General features: G+C 49.1%; 1 protein-coding gene across 3 annotated transcripts in view; it reads right to left on the bottom strand.

Moving 5' to 3' along the window:
- LOC110337879 (ribosomal protein S6 kinase alpha-2) overlaps positions 1–20,585 on the bottom strand; it is a 171,924-nt gene that overhangs the window by 61,557 nt on the left and 89,782 nt on the right. For 2 of the 3 annotated variants that reach the window (XM_029532883.1, XM_029532882.1), the window contains exons 3-5: positions 13,360–13,441; positions 2,831–2,920; positions 710–789 (exon numbers count right to left, since the gene is read on the bottom strand). In XM_029532883.1, the coding sequence (XP_029388743.1) occupies positions 710–789; positions 2,831–2,920; positions 13,360–13,441 (252 nt within the window). The remainder of the gene's footprint in view (positions 1–709; positions 790–2,830; positions 2,921–13,359; positions 13,442–20,585) is intronic. The other variant, XM_021220936.2, reaches the window with a different exon arrangement.

Genomic DNA, 20,585 nt, shown 5'->3' with positions numbered 1-20,585 from the left:
TCAATGCTCCTCAAATCATGAGGGACACAGAACCTTCCCAGTGCGACTCTGGAGAGTTCTGAACTCTGCAGCTAGAAGCCAATGAAGCTCAGTCAGTGAGCAAAGACCTGACAAGATGTTCCTCAATGTAGGCACATGGGGACCACTGTCCAGACGAGAGGTCAGCATGCTGTTAACTGTGCCTTCCAAGGATGGGACGTGAGATGCCATCAAATACAGTCACTCGCAAATGCTCCCTTGAACTGTCTCACGTCCTACCTGGGTCAGTGGGCACAGACAGGGGACCACGCTTTGAGCTTCATTCATAGGAAGCTTGGGAGGAGTCTGTAAGATCTTCTAATCATGGACTGTCTGCTGACGTGGCTGGGCAGATCTTGCTCTGTAGCTTAGGATGATAGTGAACTCAAAACCCTGCCTCAGTTTCCTGAGGTGCTGGGGTTATGGGTGCATGTCACCATGGCTGGTTCTGTGAAAGCTTTCGAAAACTCGCATCTACCACGCCTTCGTATGACACCATATACCACACACACTTCCCATCACACATACCAACTATCACACAGCACACGTCACGCACCTCACACCACACATCACCATACTAACGGTCACATTGCCCATCCCCTCTCATGCCCACCTCCCTTAATGCCCTTCCTCCCTATCTTCCTAGACAGAAAGTCATCTGTCATCTGGAGGTGGCAGGGAGCTCTCCTACCTCTTTGGAAAGCCTGGTGAAGAGGTCACCTCCCCGCAGGAAGTCCAGAATCAGGTAGAGCTTGCCTTCGGTCTGAAAGGCTGTGGGAGGAGATGCAGCTGAGCAAACACAATTCCCTCTGACCATTGAGTCTCTGTTCTTCCCAAAGCCCAGTTTCTGTTCGGTTCAGACAAGGCTGTTAATCTGCAGAGCTGCCATTCACTCAGACAGGCATAGCGGACCAACTGGAGGTCAGCTGGTCAGGGACGGAGCCCAGCAGTAGGAGAAGGATGCTGCTTGTGGTCCCCAAGAGGATGCCGCATGACTCAAAATGACTCAGAGAGAGGAAAGTCTGAACAAACTCATGTTCATCAATGGCATTGTCAATTAGGCATTTGTCACAGCCGGTCTTACAGTCAGACAATTGGCTGTAACGTTTGCTGATGGAAGATGGTTCTGAGAGACAGGAAGGACATTTCTGTTTCCTTCTGTGGAAGTGCATCCTATACTCGGGGCACAAGAGGACCATTATGGACTTTCTCCAGTCTAGCAGAGTTCTTACTGGTCCACCTGCCTGACTCCGTCAGAAGGGAGCTCATGCGCTATGTGAACGCATGGGTGGTGACTCAGGCCACAGTCTACACATCTCATATCCAGGGCTTAACAAAGGCACACTGCAGACTGAGGGACCCATGAGCACGTAAAGACCTGGACGAGAGAGTCACACTATTATTGCTGTGATAGTTAGCCCAATGGGTCTGTCAACAATGGCGGCTAGGTCAACATCACCGAGGGTCAGCAACCATGATGATCAGGCCGACATCAGGAAGCATCTTTCATTGGGCACCAGGTTTAACACACAGGGTACCAGGCCAGAGGGACCTGCTCTTTCTGTGTATTAAAAGGTTTTCATTTTCTAAGAGGTCCTGGACCATTTATCATAAACGCTGGCATTTAGAAACATGGCCGCTAACTAGGGGCTATGTGTACTGCAGAACATTTGTTTGAAAGACTGTGCAAGACATCCAGTTCTTAATTTCCTCATCAAGGCAGCAGCCCCAGTGCCCGCTTTGGCAGTGCACACCCTGAGATCGTCAGCATGGCCCCTGCGTAGGGATGACACGCGAATTTGAGAAGTGTTCTGGTGTTTTGTTTGGTTTTATTCTGGTTTGCTTGTTGGCTTGTTTGTTTAATAAAAGGACTTAATCGTCTTTTTAAAATGAAACAGACAGTGACTCCAGGCTTTGCTCTGACCACAGTCCAGGAGCAGCTGGGGCAGGACAGGGGAGAGAGAGAGAGAGAGAGTGTGTAAGGCCACCTTAGTGCTGCCACTGAGCGTGAGGCTCTAAGCAAGCATAGCTGCCATGCCTGGAAGGACGAGGCTTCCACAGGCTCTTCAGCCAACAAAAGAGCCAGCGTCTGTTCTTTCTGAAGGGTACACCACATGACTTGCGGCAGGCCTGAGCTATTTTCTTGGTCTCTGGAAGTCTCCCCACTTCCACCCCAGGTGCACGGATGCCTTTGTTCCCCGTGTATAGGAATCTCTGGTTCCCCCGTGGTTTCTTTGCATCCTCGCTTCACAGGAATGCCTTAACAAGAAAAGTGTGCAGTGAAGGGCATGACTGAGGAGCCATCAATCTACTGACTCTGCCTCCTGCTTCTCCCAGGAGGTATGAAGGCAGGGAACTGGTATTAAGTAGAAAGTCAGGTTTATGGCCTCTGAGGAGGTACTGCCTCTGTGCCTCGAGGGCAGTCTGAGGTTCATGGCACTCCACCTTGCCTTTCTTCATTCACTTTGAAGGCAGAGGCTAGAGAGCAACACACTTTCTGCCCAGCACCACTAGATGTGTCATCACGTCTCACCCCAAGGTCAGGAGACCAGGTACCTGGTTACCATGGTAACGCGGCAATGATAGGCAGCCCCACCTCACACAGAGTCTCTAGGATGAAGATAGGACATCTTGCTCTTTACAGAAAATCAAATAGGAAAGAGACTGAAGACTGGGGATTTAAGAGAACTTGGTCTCCATACAAGACAGGATCCTGACACAGCGGGGATCTCCTTTTGAACTAATTATTACTTCTGTTTCCTCTGATGGAAGACAATCACCGTAAGTCCTCCTCAAATCACGTCACACTTACCGCACTTACCGTAATGCAGCTTGACAATGAAAGGGTGATTCACCTCTGCTAGGATGTCTCTCTCCATCTTAGATCTGACCCGGTCTCGCACTGTACAACAAAAACAAAAGATTTTCAGGATGTCAGTGGACACCTCGAGGCTTGGATACACAGCCATGGACAAGCTAGCTCACTCTCACCCACGGCGAAAATCTGGAGCAGTATAATGGCCACTCTCCTCCTTCACTGGCTGAGAGGAGCACATACGTTTTTGACACATTGGCCTCCTTGTTTCCAGCTCTTTTTCTGCTTACCAGAAACATGAAAATGGATTGTAGACACCATGACACTTTCCTCACAGGAGAATCTACTCGTGTGCCTTAAGAATAAGGACTCTTAGCCGGGCGGTGGTGGCACATTCATTTAATCCCAGCACTTGGGAGGCAGAGGCAAGGAGATTTCTGAGTTCGAGGCCAGCCTAGTCTACAGAGTGAGTTCCAGGACAGCCAGGGCTACACAGAGAAACCCAGTCTCAAAAAACAAACAAACAAACAAACAAATAAATAAATAAAAAAGAATAAGGACCTACCATCCTATAGTGTCTCTGGCCTTCATCCCATGCTTATCACCCCTCCTGCCATTTCAAGCTCTTACTTTCCTTGGCCTTGGGTCTTTCAACGTGTGTGTGTGTGTGTGTGTGTGTGTGTGTGTGTGTGTGTGTGTGTGTGTATGGTGTATTATGACATTCTTTTCAGTAAACACTATCTCACATTCAGCCATCTGGAATACAGACGTCACTAGTTTTGAGGCAAAACAAATGAACAAAAATAGAGACTGAAAAATACTATAGAGTAAGAGCAATGCTAAGACCCATCCGCCTAACTGGCATATCCAGGAGGCAGCACCCATGTGGCCTCTTGGAGGAATGGCTGAATATCTAGAATGACCACAGTGACAAGTGCATCATATTACATTGATCATCACTATTTAGAATGGCAATATACACACTTAAAGTGTTGTTAAAGAAATCCTTCCCCAAGGATGCTATGATGATAACAAAGTAGAATATGACATGGTTTTCCACTTGTGATTTAGACCTAACTTATAGACTTGGAAGTCAGCATTCTCACCCCGAAGCCTAGCAGGCATTTTCTTCTCAGGAGGAAATTATGTTCCGCTCATTGAGAAGGAAAACTGTGCCCTCCGGCCAGCTCTCTAAGAGAGTAACTCTGCCCATGCATGGACAATCACTGCAGTGCCAGGCATGACTCTTGGTGACTGAGGGATGGCTCTTTGGGAGGCATGGATGTAAGTCAGAAGAGGGAAGGGACCTAAGCAGGATATTGTCGGTAGAGCCTGCTTCTTGTGATGTTCTTGCTGTAGGAGAAGAACAGTGACACACAGCTCCACGGACACACATGCCTACAGGACCAGGGTCCCTCCCATGTCCTCCCTGCCCACTGCTGTTCCATCACCATTTCTTCATGCCATCTGTGCTAGCATTTAGCATGAGAAGCTGAAGCTCTGCCTTCTAGAAGAGGCTGGTAGAGATAGCCACAGAAGAGGGCAGCAGTGGGGACTGTCAGTGGGAGGCCTGCGAGTGCTGAGAGAAGTGGAGGAAGGGAGCAGAACCTTACATGAACAGCAGCACTTCAAAAGGCTGCAGACCAGGACTCAACAGGTGCTGGGCAGTCTTGGTGCAGCACAGAGAGGCTGAAGTGGGCAGGGCCAGCCTGCTGTCACGAAGTACATGAGATTCCAGGAGGGAGGCAGGACATACCCTTGGCACAGAGCCACGGCTGGACCTGATTGAACTGCCTGAGGGGAACAGCATCGGGAATTCTGAGAGGCTGGTGAGCAGTCCTGAAGACACTGAGCTAGCATGAGGCAGACCAGAGAACTGAGACCAAGAACGGAGCGCCCCACAAGAAGTGAGCGCTTAGGGGAGCTCACCCAGGAGCCTGGATGTTGAGAAATTACCTTGAAGGGAAGCCATAGGGTTGTCAGGAGGCCACCTGCAGCCACACTGGGTGAAACACTGAGACTGGCAGGAGGCTGGGCCACAGCTTTGCTAGCAATGCAGGCGTAAAGCCCCCCTGTCCCACACAGGGGTCAACTTGGGAAGTAGAGAATGTCAGAGGCCCTTGATGGGGACCTCAGGGGTATTGATGTCCTGTACCAGGATTTAGAGAGGACACACCCCATTGTGGAGAGCACCACGAAGGATGACAGAAGACGGAGAGCAATCCAGAAGCATGAGAGAAGCACGCTGCCCCACACTGGACAGTCCCAGGCCACCCACCAGCATGAGAGCAGACATGAGATGGATGAAGAATCATCAGAACCTATGAAACCTCACTCTTCCTGGGGCCTACAATGGGACTGGGCAAGTAAAACCAGAGAAGTCCGTGCCTCTGCCATGCCTCTGCAATGACTTTTACAAGTTTTGATATGCTTTCATTTTCTTACATATATAGCCCAGGGTGGATTTGATCTGATTTCCTTCCTTCAAGGTTTCAAAGCCTATTTTTTTCAATTAAAAACTTTCACCTACCCGCTCTTGGAGAAATACCCTATCTTGATGCAGATAAAAACATGGGCTCCTGCTTATGCTAGGTTGAGAGTATCTTTAACCCACCATCTTCCCTGATGGTGCCCTGGAGACTCCAGAGGGAGTCTCTCCACTGACCATGAGTCCCAGGAGAAAAATCAACCATGAGAGATGAATAAGAAAGGAGATCCAGAGTTTCCCGACCTCCTTGGCCCCAAGACATGGATTCAGACTACAGTCAAGAGTGCGGAAGAGTTCTGGGCTGGTTGGTCAAAAACCAGACTGAAACCTGCTTATTCATTGAGAACACAACTTGGGTGGCAGTTAATAAAGACCTGCAGGAAAGTGGGGAGGGGGGGAATGTTCACAAAATAAAAAAATGACGGGAGACACTGATCATGAACCCAGGCTCTGAGTCACAGCAACCCAAATTGCGTTACCATCAAAAAGGAAAATCTCTCATTCCTGCATCGGGGAGCTCAAGGGCAGTGGCTGTGGACCAAGGGGGTCCTTCTCTATGCTGCACAGGGGCTGATTTTTCTGTTGGCCTCCACAGCACCTGGCTAGTGTTGTTACAACTGTGTTCTTTGTCTCAGTAGAACACACATTTACTGTCATGCCCCCATGTCTCTTCACTATGCGAGAGTTTCCATCCCCTTGACCCGGGAAACCTGGCCTGCTGAAAAGGGAGGCAGAGAAAAGGACCCACTGCTCCATCATCTCACCGTGGCCTTAATCTAGTCCCCGTCACCTGAAAACCCTCTAAAATCAATCGATGTCCTTAGGCTCCCTCAGTTTGAATGAGGACACTGTCCAGCACCCCTCTCCTAGATGAACGATGCAGTCTCCAGCTTTTGAAGGTTTCATTTGTGACAGAAAATAGCCTGTGAGCAGTGGAGTACCCAGACATATGGGAGTCAGAACTTTCTGCAGATAATTACTTGATGCCCAAAGAGAAGAAGTCAGCAGGTGGCTTCCTAATGAGGAAATGAGAAGGAGGCTGGAAGACTGAGGAGAGAGGGCTGGAGAGGGTGGCCTCTACCACGTCTACACAATGTGGTTTGGGGGGAGTTTAGCAGCTTTGCCCTCAGACCTCTCATTGGTAAAGTAGCATTACCCGTACGCGCACCAGAAAAGGAGGCACCTAGAACTTGTGATTGGAGTATGCCTTGCATGCCCCCTGCCTCCCAGGAATCTGAAATCACCCAAATGGGAATCAGATGGCATCAATGAGTTAGCTTAGAAATCTGATCAGATGCAGGCAGCCACTGAAGCCGAGTTTCTGAATGAGTCAGTGTTTTAACAAGACAGAAACAGACACAGAAGTGCTGACAATACCACTCCGGGGGTTGGAAGGAATGTTGGGGTAACTCCAGGCAGGGACTGTTTCAAGACATTGCAGTCAACACAAGTGTCGTCAACACTCAGCTGTACTGGTCACCAGAGTCCTGTGGGCATGTGTGTCCGTGGAGCTGTGTGTCACTGCTCTTCTCCTACAGCAAGAACATCACAAGAAGCAGGCTCTACCGACAATATCCTGCTTAGGTCCCTTCCCTCTTCTGACTTACATCCATGCCTCCCAGAGAGCCACCCCTCAGTCACCAAGAGTCACGCCTGGCATTGCAGTGATTGTCCATGCATGGGCAGAGTTACTCTCTTAGAGAGCTGGCCGGAGGGCACGGTTTTCCTTCTCAATGAGCGGAACATAATTTCCTCCTGAGAAGAAAATGCATGATAGCTTCAGGGTGAGAAAGGTGACTCCCAGGACTATAAGTTAGGTCTATATCACTGGTGGAAAACTGAGTAAAATTAGTCTTGCAAAGAAATACCATACAGCCAACAATTCCTCCCACACTTGAAAGATGGCTTCAGGGACAAGAATTCTGTACTGTGAATGGTACCAGTCACTGCGGGCCATCATTAAGCCCATTGACCACTTCAGACCATGCCTGGGGGGAGCACCACACTCTCTCTAAGGGGATGGCAGCCCCACTCTGCACAGCAGACTGAGGTGAGCCTGGAGCCACGCTGAGCATTTTGCCTTCCTGGCCCCATCTCCAGACCAGTTGATTCCCATGGAGAAAAAGAGCAGAGACGCTTCCTGAAAGTGTGTGCCAGCAACGCTCCAAATCACCGAAGGTCTGACTTTCACACAAACGTGCTGGAGGAAGGCACTTATTAACCATGGCCGTCTTAGCTCAGAGGGTGTGTGGCTTCCCAGGTGACATGGCCGCTGGAGTCAGAGTTGGCTGCGGCTCCACCCCCAGTTTCCCACTCTGAACCATGTACTAAGCAATCTCCACATTGGCAATGAACAGATACAGGAGGGAACTTTAAGGTTCTCAGGCTCAGACCTTCCATGAGCCCCAGCTGCAGCTGGGAAGCTACTAGAAAGCCATTGTCACACTCGATACAGAACATTCCTTATGGCTGGTAACCGTGCCAGCTCATGAACTGCACAGAAGAAATCAGGTCCATTTACCACCGGGGCTCGTGCTTGGGAATGTGTTTCCGGGCAGAACATTCACTCAGTCAACTCCTCCATTACTGAGTGAGACGCCCAAACTCCAGGGTTCCCTATATTTAAAGCATATAATAGGAAACTATTTCCTACAGTTATTTTACACTGTCACAAAACTTTGCCAAATTCAAGAACACACACACACACACACACACACACAAACCCTATAAAGGTCCTTAAGGAGCACCTTAAGTATCATGAGGTGGGAGGGTCTGGGAAGAGGGTGGACCTTAGCTGGTTTGGCAAGCAAGAGCATGTCCCTGAGGGTCCCTTTCTCCTCCAGCTATGGTGTGCTTAGCATCTCTGTAGAAACTGCTTGTCACCTCTGTGATGTAAGGAGAGGCTGCCCTGACACTCCAACTGGAAGGTAAAATAAGAGCCCTGAGAACTCTTATCCTCCTTGTCAGGTCCCGGGAACTCTCACTGACAACGGTCCCTGCCTCCTGCACACCTGGTGTCACTGCACTGCGGAGAAACAACCTGAAGTTTCAAAGAACGGTTTCCACAAGCTCCGACCCCACCCCACCCCATTTCTTCCTTTTCAAAATGAGTTTGCTATTCAACTGAATTCCAGTTCCCTCTGGTGACTGTACTTTTAGAGTTCGTGACTGGCAAGGGGAGGACACACCGTGGGCGTTACAGACATAACTCTCCCTGCTGCAGGTCTTAGAATCAAGTGGCCTGCAAGCTGGGGGTATGGTGGAGAGGGAAAGGAACTGGGTATCTGAGTGGAGGCAGAGAAATTGGAAGCAAAACCAATTTGAATGTTCTTTCGTGTGGACTCTCCTCCCAGCTTTGAGAAAGAAACCCATATGGGGAGAGTGGGGTTAGCCCAGTGGGAGCACAAGGGGGCCAGGTGTCCACTCCACAGCTGCCAGGTCTCACATCACACACACACACACACACACACACACACACACACACACACACACTGCTCTGTGAGGCTCCTCCATTTTCTCTTAAGAAGGAAACCCAATTGAATTTCTGGGGGAAATCTATTCCTTAGTGATGGTCCATTACGGAGAGCCAAAATAGTGTGGAATATAAAATACTGTTTGATTTTAGCTGAGTTTGGAAGGAGCACGAGAAATCTTTTTTTCATTCCTTTTTCCCATATGGCTCATTTTCACGATATGTACATGACTGCACATAGTCAGACATACTGTTGTAGAGTATTTGTTTTCTAAGACACAAGGTTCCAGGGGTTCTGTTGTTGAAAACTTGAAATACAATTGATGGAGAAAAAAAATAAATGTTGTCTGTAATTTGGTAACTAGACGGAGTTTTTGTTTACGTGCCCATATTATTCCTGCTGATGAAGACATGGAAGTGTGTGTGTATGTGTGTGTGTGTGTGTGTGTGTGTGATTTTGTATGTATTTATTTTATGTGTATGTGTGTATGTGTTATGTGCGTATATTTGTGTGTGTGTTTATGTGTATGTTTGTGTGCATGAGTGTATATGTGTGTTGTGTGTCCATGTGATTTTGTATGTGTGTATTTGTGTGTATGTGTGTGTGCGATTTTGTATTTATGTATTTTATGTGTATGTGTATCTATATGTTATGTGTGTATATTTGTGTGTGTTTATGTGTATGTCTGTGTATGTCAGTGTATATATGTGTTGTGTGTCTATGTGATTTTGTATGTGTGTATTTGTGTGTATGTGCGTGTGCATGTGTTGTATGTGTATACGTGAGTGTGTGTGTGTGTGTGTGTGTGTGTGTGTGTATACACATGGCTCGGGCACTCATTATGATCATCCAGCAAATGCAGTCTCATGTACTACTTAAAATTGGAGGATCGGGAGGCTTTTCTCAAGAGCACTTCAGCTTGGACTATAAGCCATCTCAAAGGCCATCATACAAGGAAAACGGTTATAAATTATGTAGTGGTTGCAGAAGTTACTGGCTGGGCATCCTGCTTATCTCTGATGGAACGATGGGCTAGTGAGGGTTACACAGAGAGCGCAGCTTCCTTTGTGCCCGTGTATGCTGCAGCACAGGCTGAGCACCTAGGACCCTCCACAGGGTCCCTTCACTCTGCTCCCCCTCCATCCCACAGCTGAGGCGGAGGGGGAGGGTGCTTAGCAGTGCTTCTCTTGATTGTCAACCTCATGGATTAAGGAATGACGAAGTGGTTACTATCGCTCAACCCAGGTGTATCTGGAAGGGCATTTCCGGACACAATGGGGCTCTGACTTAATGGAGTCACAGTTTGGTGACCCCATTGTGGAGTCACAGTTTGGTGACATTACTGGGATGTGAACGGCAGGTGTGGCCTAACTGGAGAGCATAGGTACCTGGGGAGTGTTTGTGCTCTGGCTACTTCTGGTCCCTGCCCCTTTTTCTGCCCCCTATCGTCCTCAGCACACTCCTGTTACCACTGTGCTCTGCCCAACCACACGGAGCCAAACTGCCCCAGGCTGAATCTTCTGAAACCACAACATGCTCTTCCCTTCCTCCTTCCTGTCACGTGACTGTAGGCTTTCACCACATGACTGCAAAGGGGACTGACATCAGGGACAGGAAGGACAAAGAAGGCACCGTTAGGTGTCACTTTAAGACCAGAAAGGCTAACGCGGAGTCAAGCAGAAAGTGAGGCGGGTATGTGGCCTTCAAGAACAACACACTCCTCAGGCTGAGCACCAATGACGCCAGCAGCTGCTGTCACCTATCTTCCTTTGTCTTCAATTACAAGAGGGCCCCTGATCCGGACCTATCTGAGAGGAATTCACTTTTGACACTTCCCATTTTAAAACATTTTCTCTACCCTTCAAGTCCAGGGCCATGAAGAATTCAAGCTTATGTTTCCAACTTCTCTTCCAGAGCCGCAGGTGCAAAAGCTGCCTCTGTGAGTCCATGTCTTGTTTGGTTTCTGTTGCTGTGCTAAGACCTACAGGAACTAAGGAAGGAAAGGGCTTGTGTGGCTTACACATCCTCCATCATTGCAGGAAGCCAGGGCAGGAAGTCAAGGCAGGAACCTAGAGGCAGGAGCTGATGCACAGAGCGTGGAAGAGCACTGCTTACTGGCTTGTTCCCTGTGGCGTGCTCACCCTGTTTTCTTAGGCAACCCAGGACCATTCAACCCAGGGCTGACACCAACCCCAATGGGCTGGGCCCTCCTACAGCAATAGTTATCAAGAGCATGCCCCCCCCACAAACTTGCCTACAGACCAATCTCATTGGGGCATTTTCTCAGTTGAGGCTTCCTCTGCACACAGCTCTCGCTTCCGCCAAGTCCAAGCCAGCTCAGTTGGTCTTCTTGGCGTCAAGAAACTAGAATCACGACATATGAACCTTGTGTCGGCCTTTTTGCTCTCAGTGTCCTGTCCTTGTGCACGGACCAATATTGTATTTATTCTTACTGTCCAGAAATACACACTGTGTGGATAGATACCTCCCACTATGGAACAAGATAACAAAAAAAAAAAAAAAAAAAAAAAAGCATCTCTAGGAAGGAAGGCTCACAATTCAAGCTACAATCTACCACGGTAAGAGCAGGAAGCAGCTGCATGTGCTGTGCTCACAGCCAGGATGTAGACAGTGATGGATGCTGGCGCTCGGCCTTCTTTCTCTCTTTCTTCATCCATGGGTTGCTGTCACCACCTACAGGGTGGCCCTTCTCTCCTCAGCTGTACATCCCTGGAAACATCTCTAGAGACCCACTGAGGTGTGCGTTTTCAGGTGACAGGGATGGTGACAGGCATCACAGTGCACAATGGGGTTTGCACTCAGGGGCTATGCTGCTGATGGAGGGGCTCGCTGGGTCTCCGTGGGGCAGCTGAGTCATAGGGCAGGGTTTTTCTGCCTCTGAAGAACTGCAGAAGTGGTCTATTTTGAGGACTTTTCAATGATCCTGAACTAGTAGAGCTTCAATGTCTGTTTCTCTGGGACAATCCTTAAGTAAAGAGTTTATTTTATTAAATGACATCCATGGAGTTGTTTCCTATATACACCTCAGCCAGAAAGAACAATTCTTTAACATTTTTTGTGAAGAATTTTGGACTAGCTCATCGTATTCAACTAACAACTACCTGTTCCAACATTATACCGCCCATAACCTTATGTCAGCTCTAAGAAGGAAGCCTTCAGTTATGGAGCCGAATGATCTGTGGATAACCCACGGTCTAGGCTCTGCTCTTATGTGGCCATGAGCCAGTTGTCAATGTTTTTAGTAGCCTTTCCTAGAAACACTCAAAGGACAGAACTCTGCCCAAGCTGGCAGAAGTCGTCAGTATTTGAATTTTCTAACCACTGGCCAATCTAATTTATCTTTTTTTATGGAAAATAAAAATTTCATATTCTAAAGTTCATTGCCAATTCTAAAGTTAGGCCTTAGATCTCACATAACTGCAGAACCCCAGAGCCATTTCCCTTGGAAGAATTTTTCTGGCCTGTATACTAAGATGTTTACAGTCTATGGAGACTTCGTCCATACATCTATGGGCCTAGCATACTGGTTATATGCTGCTTGAAAACATAAACTTTATCTCCCCAGCTGGAGATGAAGTGAGTTAAAGGCACAGAATAACACCTTCTTTCGATCCTCTGCTGCCAAGGTCAGTACATGACAGGACCTAAAATATCCAAGTTCCCCCATGACATCTTTTGAATCTCACGGCGCCCAAGGGCCTAAGCATCAGCTCCTATGCTCCAGCCGGATCAGTCACTAGTCAAGGCTCCACCTATTCAAGGCAGCACACATCGCTAACAAGCCACTGTCATAGCACGCCCATGCTGGTGGGAACCTTGTGTACACATCACTAACGAGCCACTGTCATATCATGTCCATACTGGTGGGAACCTTGTGTATATACATCAATAACAGGCCGCTGTCATACCACATCCATGCTAGTGTAAACCTCATATACATGTCACTAACAGGCCACTGTCATATCGTGTCCATGCTGGTTTGAACCTTGTGCTGGGGGCAGGGGCCTTGGATTCCCCCTAAGGGACAGATGAAGAGGATGGTCAGAAGAGAACAGGCCCTTGTGTTGATTGCTCATACCTCACTGGGAGGATGGCACACCAGAGGCTGGAAGCTAGCGGTTCACTGCACGTCTAACCCCCCCCCCCCCCCCCGATCACTGGGCAACAAAGGAGCCCAGCACATTTTCCAGTCAAGCTTTTGTGAAACTGAGCAATCCATTGTGGCGGGTGGCACTCGGCCTACTGTGGAGCCACAAGTGGAACAAATGGCTTACTTCTCGCTGCTCGTTTCCCACATGGTCCCTGCAACAGAACATATGCAGAACATTCCTTATGCAACGACTTCTCCTCTGAGAAATGGAGAAACTTGCAGGGAGGGATAGTTACAGCACCGGGGAAATGTCCAGAGATCAAGTGCCCAGTGCCCTCCTCGGGGAGTGGCTCCTGAGACCACGAAGACCAAGCAAGGACAGTATTTCCTCAAACTCCCAAGAAGACTGCAGTGAGGTAGCTCAGAAGCAATTGGCCCCTCCCGGGACCCTTACCTTTCAAGGTGGCTTTCTTCAGGACCTTCATGGCATAGAGCTGACCAGCGTCTGATCCTGTCACCTTCCTCACCAAGAACACCTGAGGAACAGGAAACACAGCAGCTGTCTGTGGTGTTAGCTTTAGTTGTTGACTGGATACAGCCAAGGGTCGCCTGGGGAGAGCCCACTGAAGATCAGCCTACACTGGGTTTGCATGCAAGAGTGTCTAAACAAGGTGGGAAGAATGAGTCAAAGGCAGGAGGTGCTGAGCTGGGTGGGAGTGGAAGAGCCGGGCTGAGTATAAGCTATCAGGCTAGCAAGTGAGCAGTCATGCATCCGGTCCTCTGTGCTCTTGACTGGATAAGACGTGACCTCCTGTCTCAATCTCCTGCTGCTGTAACTGCCCTGCAGTACTGGGCTGTGGAACTATGAGAACCTCTTTAGAAGCTCTTTCTCCTCTAAGATGCTTCCGTTGAGTACTTTCTCAGCATCAGAGATGAAATAGGACACAATCTTAAAGGATTTGACAAGGGACTATCTCCAGCACTTAGGCTGCCAACACACACGGTTCATCTACCTGCTGCAGCTCTGTGCTATGCACCATCCTGCACCTGGTTTGGGTACCAGAGGGGAGACCCGAACAGATCAGACTGCCCTAGCCACTCCTATTTGAACTCTCTGTACCCAGATCGGTCTTAGAGTTTCTGTGGTGAAACGCCATGACCAAAGCAAGTCAGGGAGGACACATCACAGTCCGTCATCAAGGGAAGTCAGGATAGGAACTCAGACAAGGCAGAAAAGTGGAGGCAGGAGCTGATGCAGAGGCCATGGAAGGGTGCTTGCTACCCATGGTTTGCTCAGCCTGCTTTCTTATAGAACCCAGGACCACCAGCCCAGGGATGGAGCACCCCCTAATCACTCACTAACTAAGAAAATGTCCTACGGGCTTGCATACAGCATTTTCTCAACTGAGCTTCCCTCCTCTCAGATAATTCTAGCTTTGTGTCACGTTGACATGAGACTAGCCAGGACAAGATTCTAGCTGTGGGCCGCAGAAGCTCACAGACAGGTTTTTTTGTTGTTGTTTTGTTGTTGGTTTTTTTTTTTTTTTTTTTTGGTGTTTTTTTTTTTCTGACCCTTAAGCACACACCTATAAGCATTTAACAGTCTCTGAAAATGCTTCTGATGCAAGAACTAATCAACAAAACCAAAAGATACCTGAGACAGGCTGCGCTTAAGGCGAGATTGCTGATTTTTGAAAAAAAAAAATTAATGAAGAAAAATGCTAAGTGTGGAAAGGAATATTCCACATATGAACAAAGCAATGAATTCCTAGAAGAAATTTTCCACTGATGTAAGCCCTGCTGGGTAGCAGAGCCTACACTGGCACCCTGGGCTGTGGTATAGCTGTGGGCAGAGGGATCTGTTGCATTTCTCCTTCCCATAGGCTTTCCTCATGCCCAGCCCTCCTGCATGCACTTTGGGGTATTCTAGCTCCATGTAAACTCTAGAAAACCCACACTGCCCAAGGATGCGGCACCGCCATGAGCTTATCTGTAACAGCCATCACAGAAGGACTGCATGTTTCTTTAGCCACGTGGTAGATAAGTGCTCGCTCTCTTGGTTCTCTGTCACAGACAGGCAGACTGTTCAGGAACCTGCAGTGGAGCAGGGTCTCTCAGTGCAGAGACAAGGTATGGACCAATCTGTACCTGCTGTTTTCCTGCGGAGACCCCAGCCATCTATTCCAGCAGCACAGCAGATGAGGAAGTAGGAGGATGCATTGTCCAAGGCCAGGGTGCACATCTGTAGATGGGAGTCTCAACCCCACAACTATAGCATGTGTCCTTAAGGGAAGTCGGCTGCCTCCCGTCCCAGCACTACCTCTACCCAACTCTTCCTGGCCACTGTCAATGCTATAATCACATCCCTCAGCAGAAGAGACCATGTGATGTCCATGGAAAAATGCTTCCAGGGGCATACAAGGCCCTAGGAAGTCATGGGGACACAGTGTCACTGAGAATGGCATGGGACATCCATGTGTATGTGTGGACACATTTCTAAGGCTGGAAGAACAAGCCTATGATACAGACCCAAGAGAGAGCCTGGGGCTCAAGCTCATGTGTACCAACTGACACTGTCACGCTGGATTTCAGACACCAAACCTACCCACAGGATCCTGAGATCCACATGGCCTTGGACACAGCCCTGCCACATCCCTACAAGTTACTGTAAGCGGAAGAACTCTTGCTCTAGGCAAGTCATTCTCACCTTTCCTAGTCCTGAAACCCTTGGATACAGTTCCTCATGTTGTGTGACCCCCAACCATAAAATTATTTCATTGCTACTTCCTAACTATAATTTTGCTGCCGTTATGAATTGTAAATATCCGTGTTTTCCAATCGTCTTAGGGGAATCCCTGTGAAAAGTTGTTCAGCCCCCAAAGGGTTTGCGCCCCACAAGTTTTGAACTACAGTTCTAGACAATGTCATTCTGAGTCAAGGCCACCTCCTTGCTGTAGGGAATGAGCTTCCCGGTAAGCAGGTAGAAATGAGAAAGCATTTCTCTTATTCATTGCAGCAATGTCTCCTATTCATTGGAATAAGGGATTTTTTTTTTTTTTTTTTTTTTAAGCAAAGGCATTAGAGCCTGACTGCTACGTCCCTGTGTCTGAACTGACTCGGTGTATAATTCCATTCACTCTTCCAGCCTGTTCCTGACACCCACAGCATCTATCCACACTTTGTCAAAAAAAAAAAAAAGTGTAGAATTGCTAATGCCTGGCAGGCAGGAAGCAAGAGAGAGAAGGGAGGCGGGAACAGGAAGGAGGGAAGAGGCAGGAGGGAGGAGGGAAGGAAAGGAGGGAGGATGCAAGAGGGAGGAAGAGGGAGGAGAGAGGAAGGAGGAGGGAGGAGAAGGGAGTCGGGAGAGAACACGAGGTCTAGCCAGGCATCGGTGATGTGAGGGACCCCAGGTGCTATGCAGACCATGGCAGCTAAGCACCCATTGCATCACAAGAGAAGGGAGGCTAAGAGCTAGAAAGCGGGACGAGGCTTGTAGCAGGATCTGTGCTGCCGGCCACAGGACCATCACATTTTCCTGCCAGCCGTCAGGCTGGAGTCCGGGGAAGCTGAGCACTGAGAAGCCGGCACACATTTTCCCTACTGTGGTCAATGTGTGGGGTCAGGGATGCATGGATCCGTGACCAGATCATCGAGTCTCCACAGGAAGAACAGTGTCCTGGGTCACTGCTCCAGCCCTCATAAGACTCTGGCCGGTAGACAGACGAAGCCTCCATTCTGTCGTGTTATAGTGGAGACAGAAGCCCCAAGAAGGAGAGATTTGCATAGTGGAAATGTAGTCATAAAACCACTCTGCAGGGAGGAGCCTGGGAAGGGGAAGCAGCGAGCTTGCACTCAGGGCTGGCAGGCCATTCTCTGTGTTTCCCTCCACGCCCCCACCCTCACGTGATATGACATGATACTACAGTGTCCCCCGAGTTCCCTGTAGTCCTCATCTCCATGCAGCAGTGTGGGACAGAGGCTGGTGAGCCCCGTGCCACATGACACCACACGAGGTGACACCACATGAGGAAGGCCCTCAGATGCGGATAGGCTGGTGACACACCCGTGGACTTCCTGGCCTCCAGAGCCATGAGTCAAATGAGTTTCTTTTCTTTAGAACTTGTCCTATTTTTAGTCTTGGAAATTTTAGTTATAACTCCACAGCACAGGCTAAGACAGGGGCCATGATAATGGCTGCAGAGAGCACTCCGGTCTAACAAAAACACCTAAACGGAAAACCACAATCGTGGTGCACTGGGCAGTGCCAATCACAAATCAGCTAAGACAATGTCCATTTCTGCATGGATGTTTACATATAAAAAGCTTAAAATTTGTTTTGGAGACAAAGACCCACTCTGTAGGCAAGGCTGGCCTCAAAAACAAAACAAAACAAAACAAAACAAAACTCATAGCAATCCTCCTGCCTCAGCATGTGCTCACTGAAATTTCTATCCTTATTTGTATTTCAGATTTTCATAATGAAACCACGGTCAGCAGTGGCTAATGCTTACGTTCATCTGTTTTAAAGCAGGGTTTCTACTTTTTAAAAGGCATAGGAACGTTTGGCTGCACTCTGTCGCTCCTAATAGGCTCCTACTGAGAGCCAAGAACTAGAGCCGTATGCAGCCATTCTCCCTAAGGTGACTAGAGAGGCAGACAGCTCTCCTAAGAGAAGGGGGCATGGCTGTGGTGCAGGCGGAGGACTCAGTTCCCACAGCAGCAGAGACAGCACTCAGGTGAGGCACGCTCCTCGGCTTATATAATTTAGAAATGTATTTGAATGCAGTGAGAAAACCCTGGAGCAACTCTGACGGTTTTAGCAACTGTAGCTGCTGTGCCCTGATGCTCCGAGCAGCAGTGTGTGCTGACTGTGTCCCTGATGCTCCCAGGGGCCGCGTGTGCTGCCGTGTGCAATGACTTGTCCCACTTTCAGAACAAGTTCTGCACAGGCAGCTGTGTGGCCTGGGCCAGATGCAATCACTCTGATCACACACACACACACACACACACACACACTATCTCAGGATCACCGTAACCGAAGACACCACTGCCTTCTGCTCTTAGCAACATGTTACTCAGTCTGGCAAGGGGACCTCAGACAGCAGGAGGCTCCGGGGCTAAGCCAAAGAAGCATGGCTACTTTCTGGGAACTCCCAGGCAACGATCTCCCTCAAGAGAAAGCGTTTAGAGCTCCGCGCATGTAATGACACTGTTGAGTTATAGAAAAGCAAGGACATTTTAAAATGTCAGCTTATTCTCTTCTCAGAATGTGGGACTCACAATTTGCCACACTCCGGGAAATTTTAAAGGAGAAAGAGGAGAAAGCATCTACTCCTCCTTTGGTATTTCTCAATAGAGGGGAGCTGTGGGGAGCTGGAAGAGGTGGGAGATCTCCACCCAGCCAAGGCTTTGGTAGATCCTACATCTCCAGCCTAGAGCGGCCAGTCTTCACCACCCCCATTCAGCACTGGAACGCACGACCAGGCTTCGTCCCTCTCCTAAGCTTAGATCACTTTTCTTTTGAAGGCAAAGGCCATTTTACTTGCCTCCCTCCTGATCCAAGCTGGGACACTCCAGGCCTTATGCAGTGCTGATGGGCTGTCACCCAACACAGATGAAGAGACACTGCATCGGAAAAACTACACACACCATGCCCTGCACACACTACAGCATCTAAGCCATGTGTTTCCAGGGCATGGGGTACCGGATAAGACCAGTCTCCAGGCTAAGGGCATTCAGGTTCTGGGGGTGGGGGGGGGGTGCTCTGGCATGGGGACCCAAAGCAGTTGAGACTCAACAGCTGCCTGAAATTTCCAGCCTGAGCCTCCCTCTTCTGAGGTTTTGTATGATCGTCTGACCAGGGAGCAGAAGCAGGAAGAGGCGCACAGCTGGATTTCAGTGGTCCTCTGCTGAGGTCCAGGGCAAGCATGGTTTTCTGTTCCTTCGTGTCAGGGTTCATTCAGTGACCCAGGTAAGAACGGTGGGACAGTAGCCTCAGTGATGGGCAATGGCGACCCATGCTGGGGTCAGGATTTCCAAGCATGGCCTGCGCTGGGATCCATGGCATCCAGACTACTAGAGCAGACCTGGACCTTCCACTGAAAGGAGATAGGCGTGCTCTACAAGTGTAAGTACACAGTGCATCTGCCTGCAGAGCAGGGACGGGATCATGTGGGGCAGTCAATCAGACCAGGACTGGCTTCCCCGGTTGGCTGCTGATGCTGCTCTCATGAAAAAGAAAACTTGTGTGGACAGACCTAGCAAGATTCGTGACCCCCTTAGCTCGGTGCAGAGACCAGGGTAGCCTGGGCGAGTTTCCAGAGGGACCCACTTCTTTCTAGACTCCTAATCTGGTCTCCTCACTTTCTGAGACAGAGCATGGCTGGAGCCAAGGCTCTCAGGGTGTGACACCCACAGGAGCACCCCCTTCCACTGCCTCCTCTTCCCTTCTCCTGACGGGTACCCACCCGACTCCAGTCCTTTGTCCCACCTCCCCATATAGGATCAGGAACTGAAGAGGTGGGCTGTGCGGCGTGTCATTAACAGCTCTACATCCACAGAACCTAGCCATTTATTCTATAGAAATGCCTTTTTTAAAATTATAAAATGAACGAGCAGCCTGGGAAAGCCTTTCCTCTTCGATTTTATTTTAAATACAGGATATCATGTAGCCCAGGCTGGCCTTGACCAGTGTGAATGGTCAAGGCAATGTGAATGACTGACCTTCTTCTGACCTTCCTGCCTCTTCCTCCAGAGGGCAGAGATTACAGATGTGCTCCCTCCCTTCCAGTTGATACAGCGCTGGGAACTGAACCCAGGGCTTCCCGAGTACAAGATAAGCACTCTATCAACTGTTCCGTATCATCAGATCTCCTTCTTAACTGTATTTCCAATGGCCCCATTCCTGAGCAAGACACGTTCAGGTTCAGGGTCGCTACTGTTCAAGTGACGACTGACTGACTGGACGCTCAGGCTTTCGACACACCTCCGTGGGGCCTGGGGAGTGTTCAGTTTCCTTTTCCCCAGGAACTCGGTGCTTCTGCTTTGGGATGGAGCTGTAGCGGCCACGATAAAACAGGAGTTAGCCAGAAGCAGAGCCATCAACCACAGCCCATGGCCGAACTTCTGTCCTGGGAAAGAATGGCCCCACTAGCATGAGCTTACACCAGAGGAGGTTTCTCCCTCGTGAGAGTGCATGGGTAATGTTTATGGAAGGCAGGAAAGGGAAAGAACTCTTGTCTGTGTTTTCAAATCCAGACTCTTAGTGAAAAAGTTATCTCCCAGTCTCTCTCTACTTTGTATTTGTTGAGCCACTCTACTGACAACCCTGGTAGGCTCTGTTTGCAGTTTACAGTGGTAGCTGTGGACATATGAGAGACAAGAGCTTTATTTTGCTACTTCTATAAACCTCTGGGCCCTACTAAGCATCCACTTTGTAAACCTCGTGATTATACTGCTAATATACACAAGTATAAACAGGCTCCTTGTTGCTTGACCGTGTAGAAGGAAGGAAGGAAGGAAGGAAGGAAGGAAGGAAGGAAGGAAGGAAGGAAGGAAGGAAGGAAGGAAGGAAGGCATCCCGCCTCATAGTCACAATCAAATGAATGGGATCTGTAAGAGATCTTTCCAAACCTCGGGACTCTCGTTCCTACACTTGAGTCAGCGTGGACCGAGCCCACC

This window comes from Mus pahari, chromosome 21 (assembly GCF_900095145.1).
Source record: "Mus pahari chromosome 21, PAHARI_EIJ_v1.1, whole genome shotgun sequence".
Lineage (NCBI taxonomy): Eukaryota > Metazoa > Chordata > Mammalia > Rodentia > Muridae > Mus > Mus pahari.
Note: the sequence above shows the minus strand (reverse complement) of the source record. Positions and strands in the feature narration are given on the sequence as shown.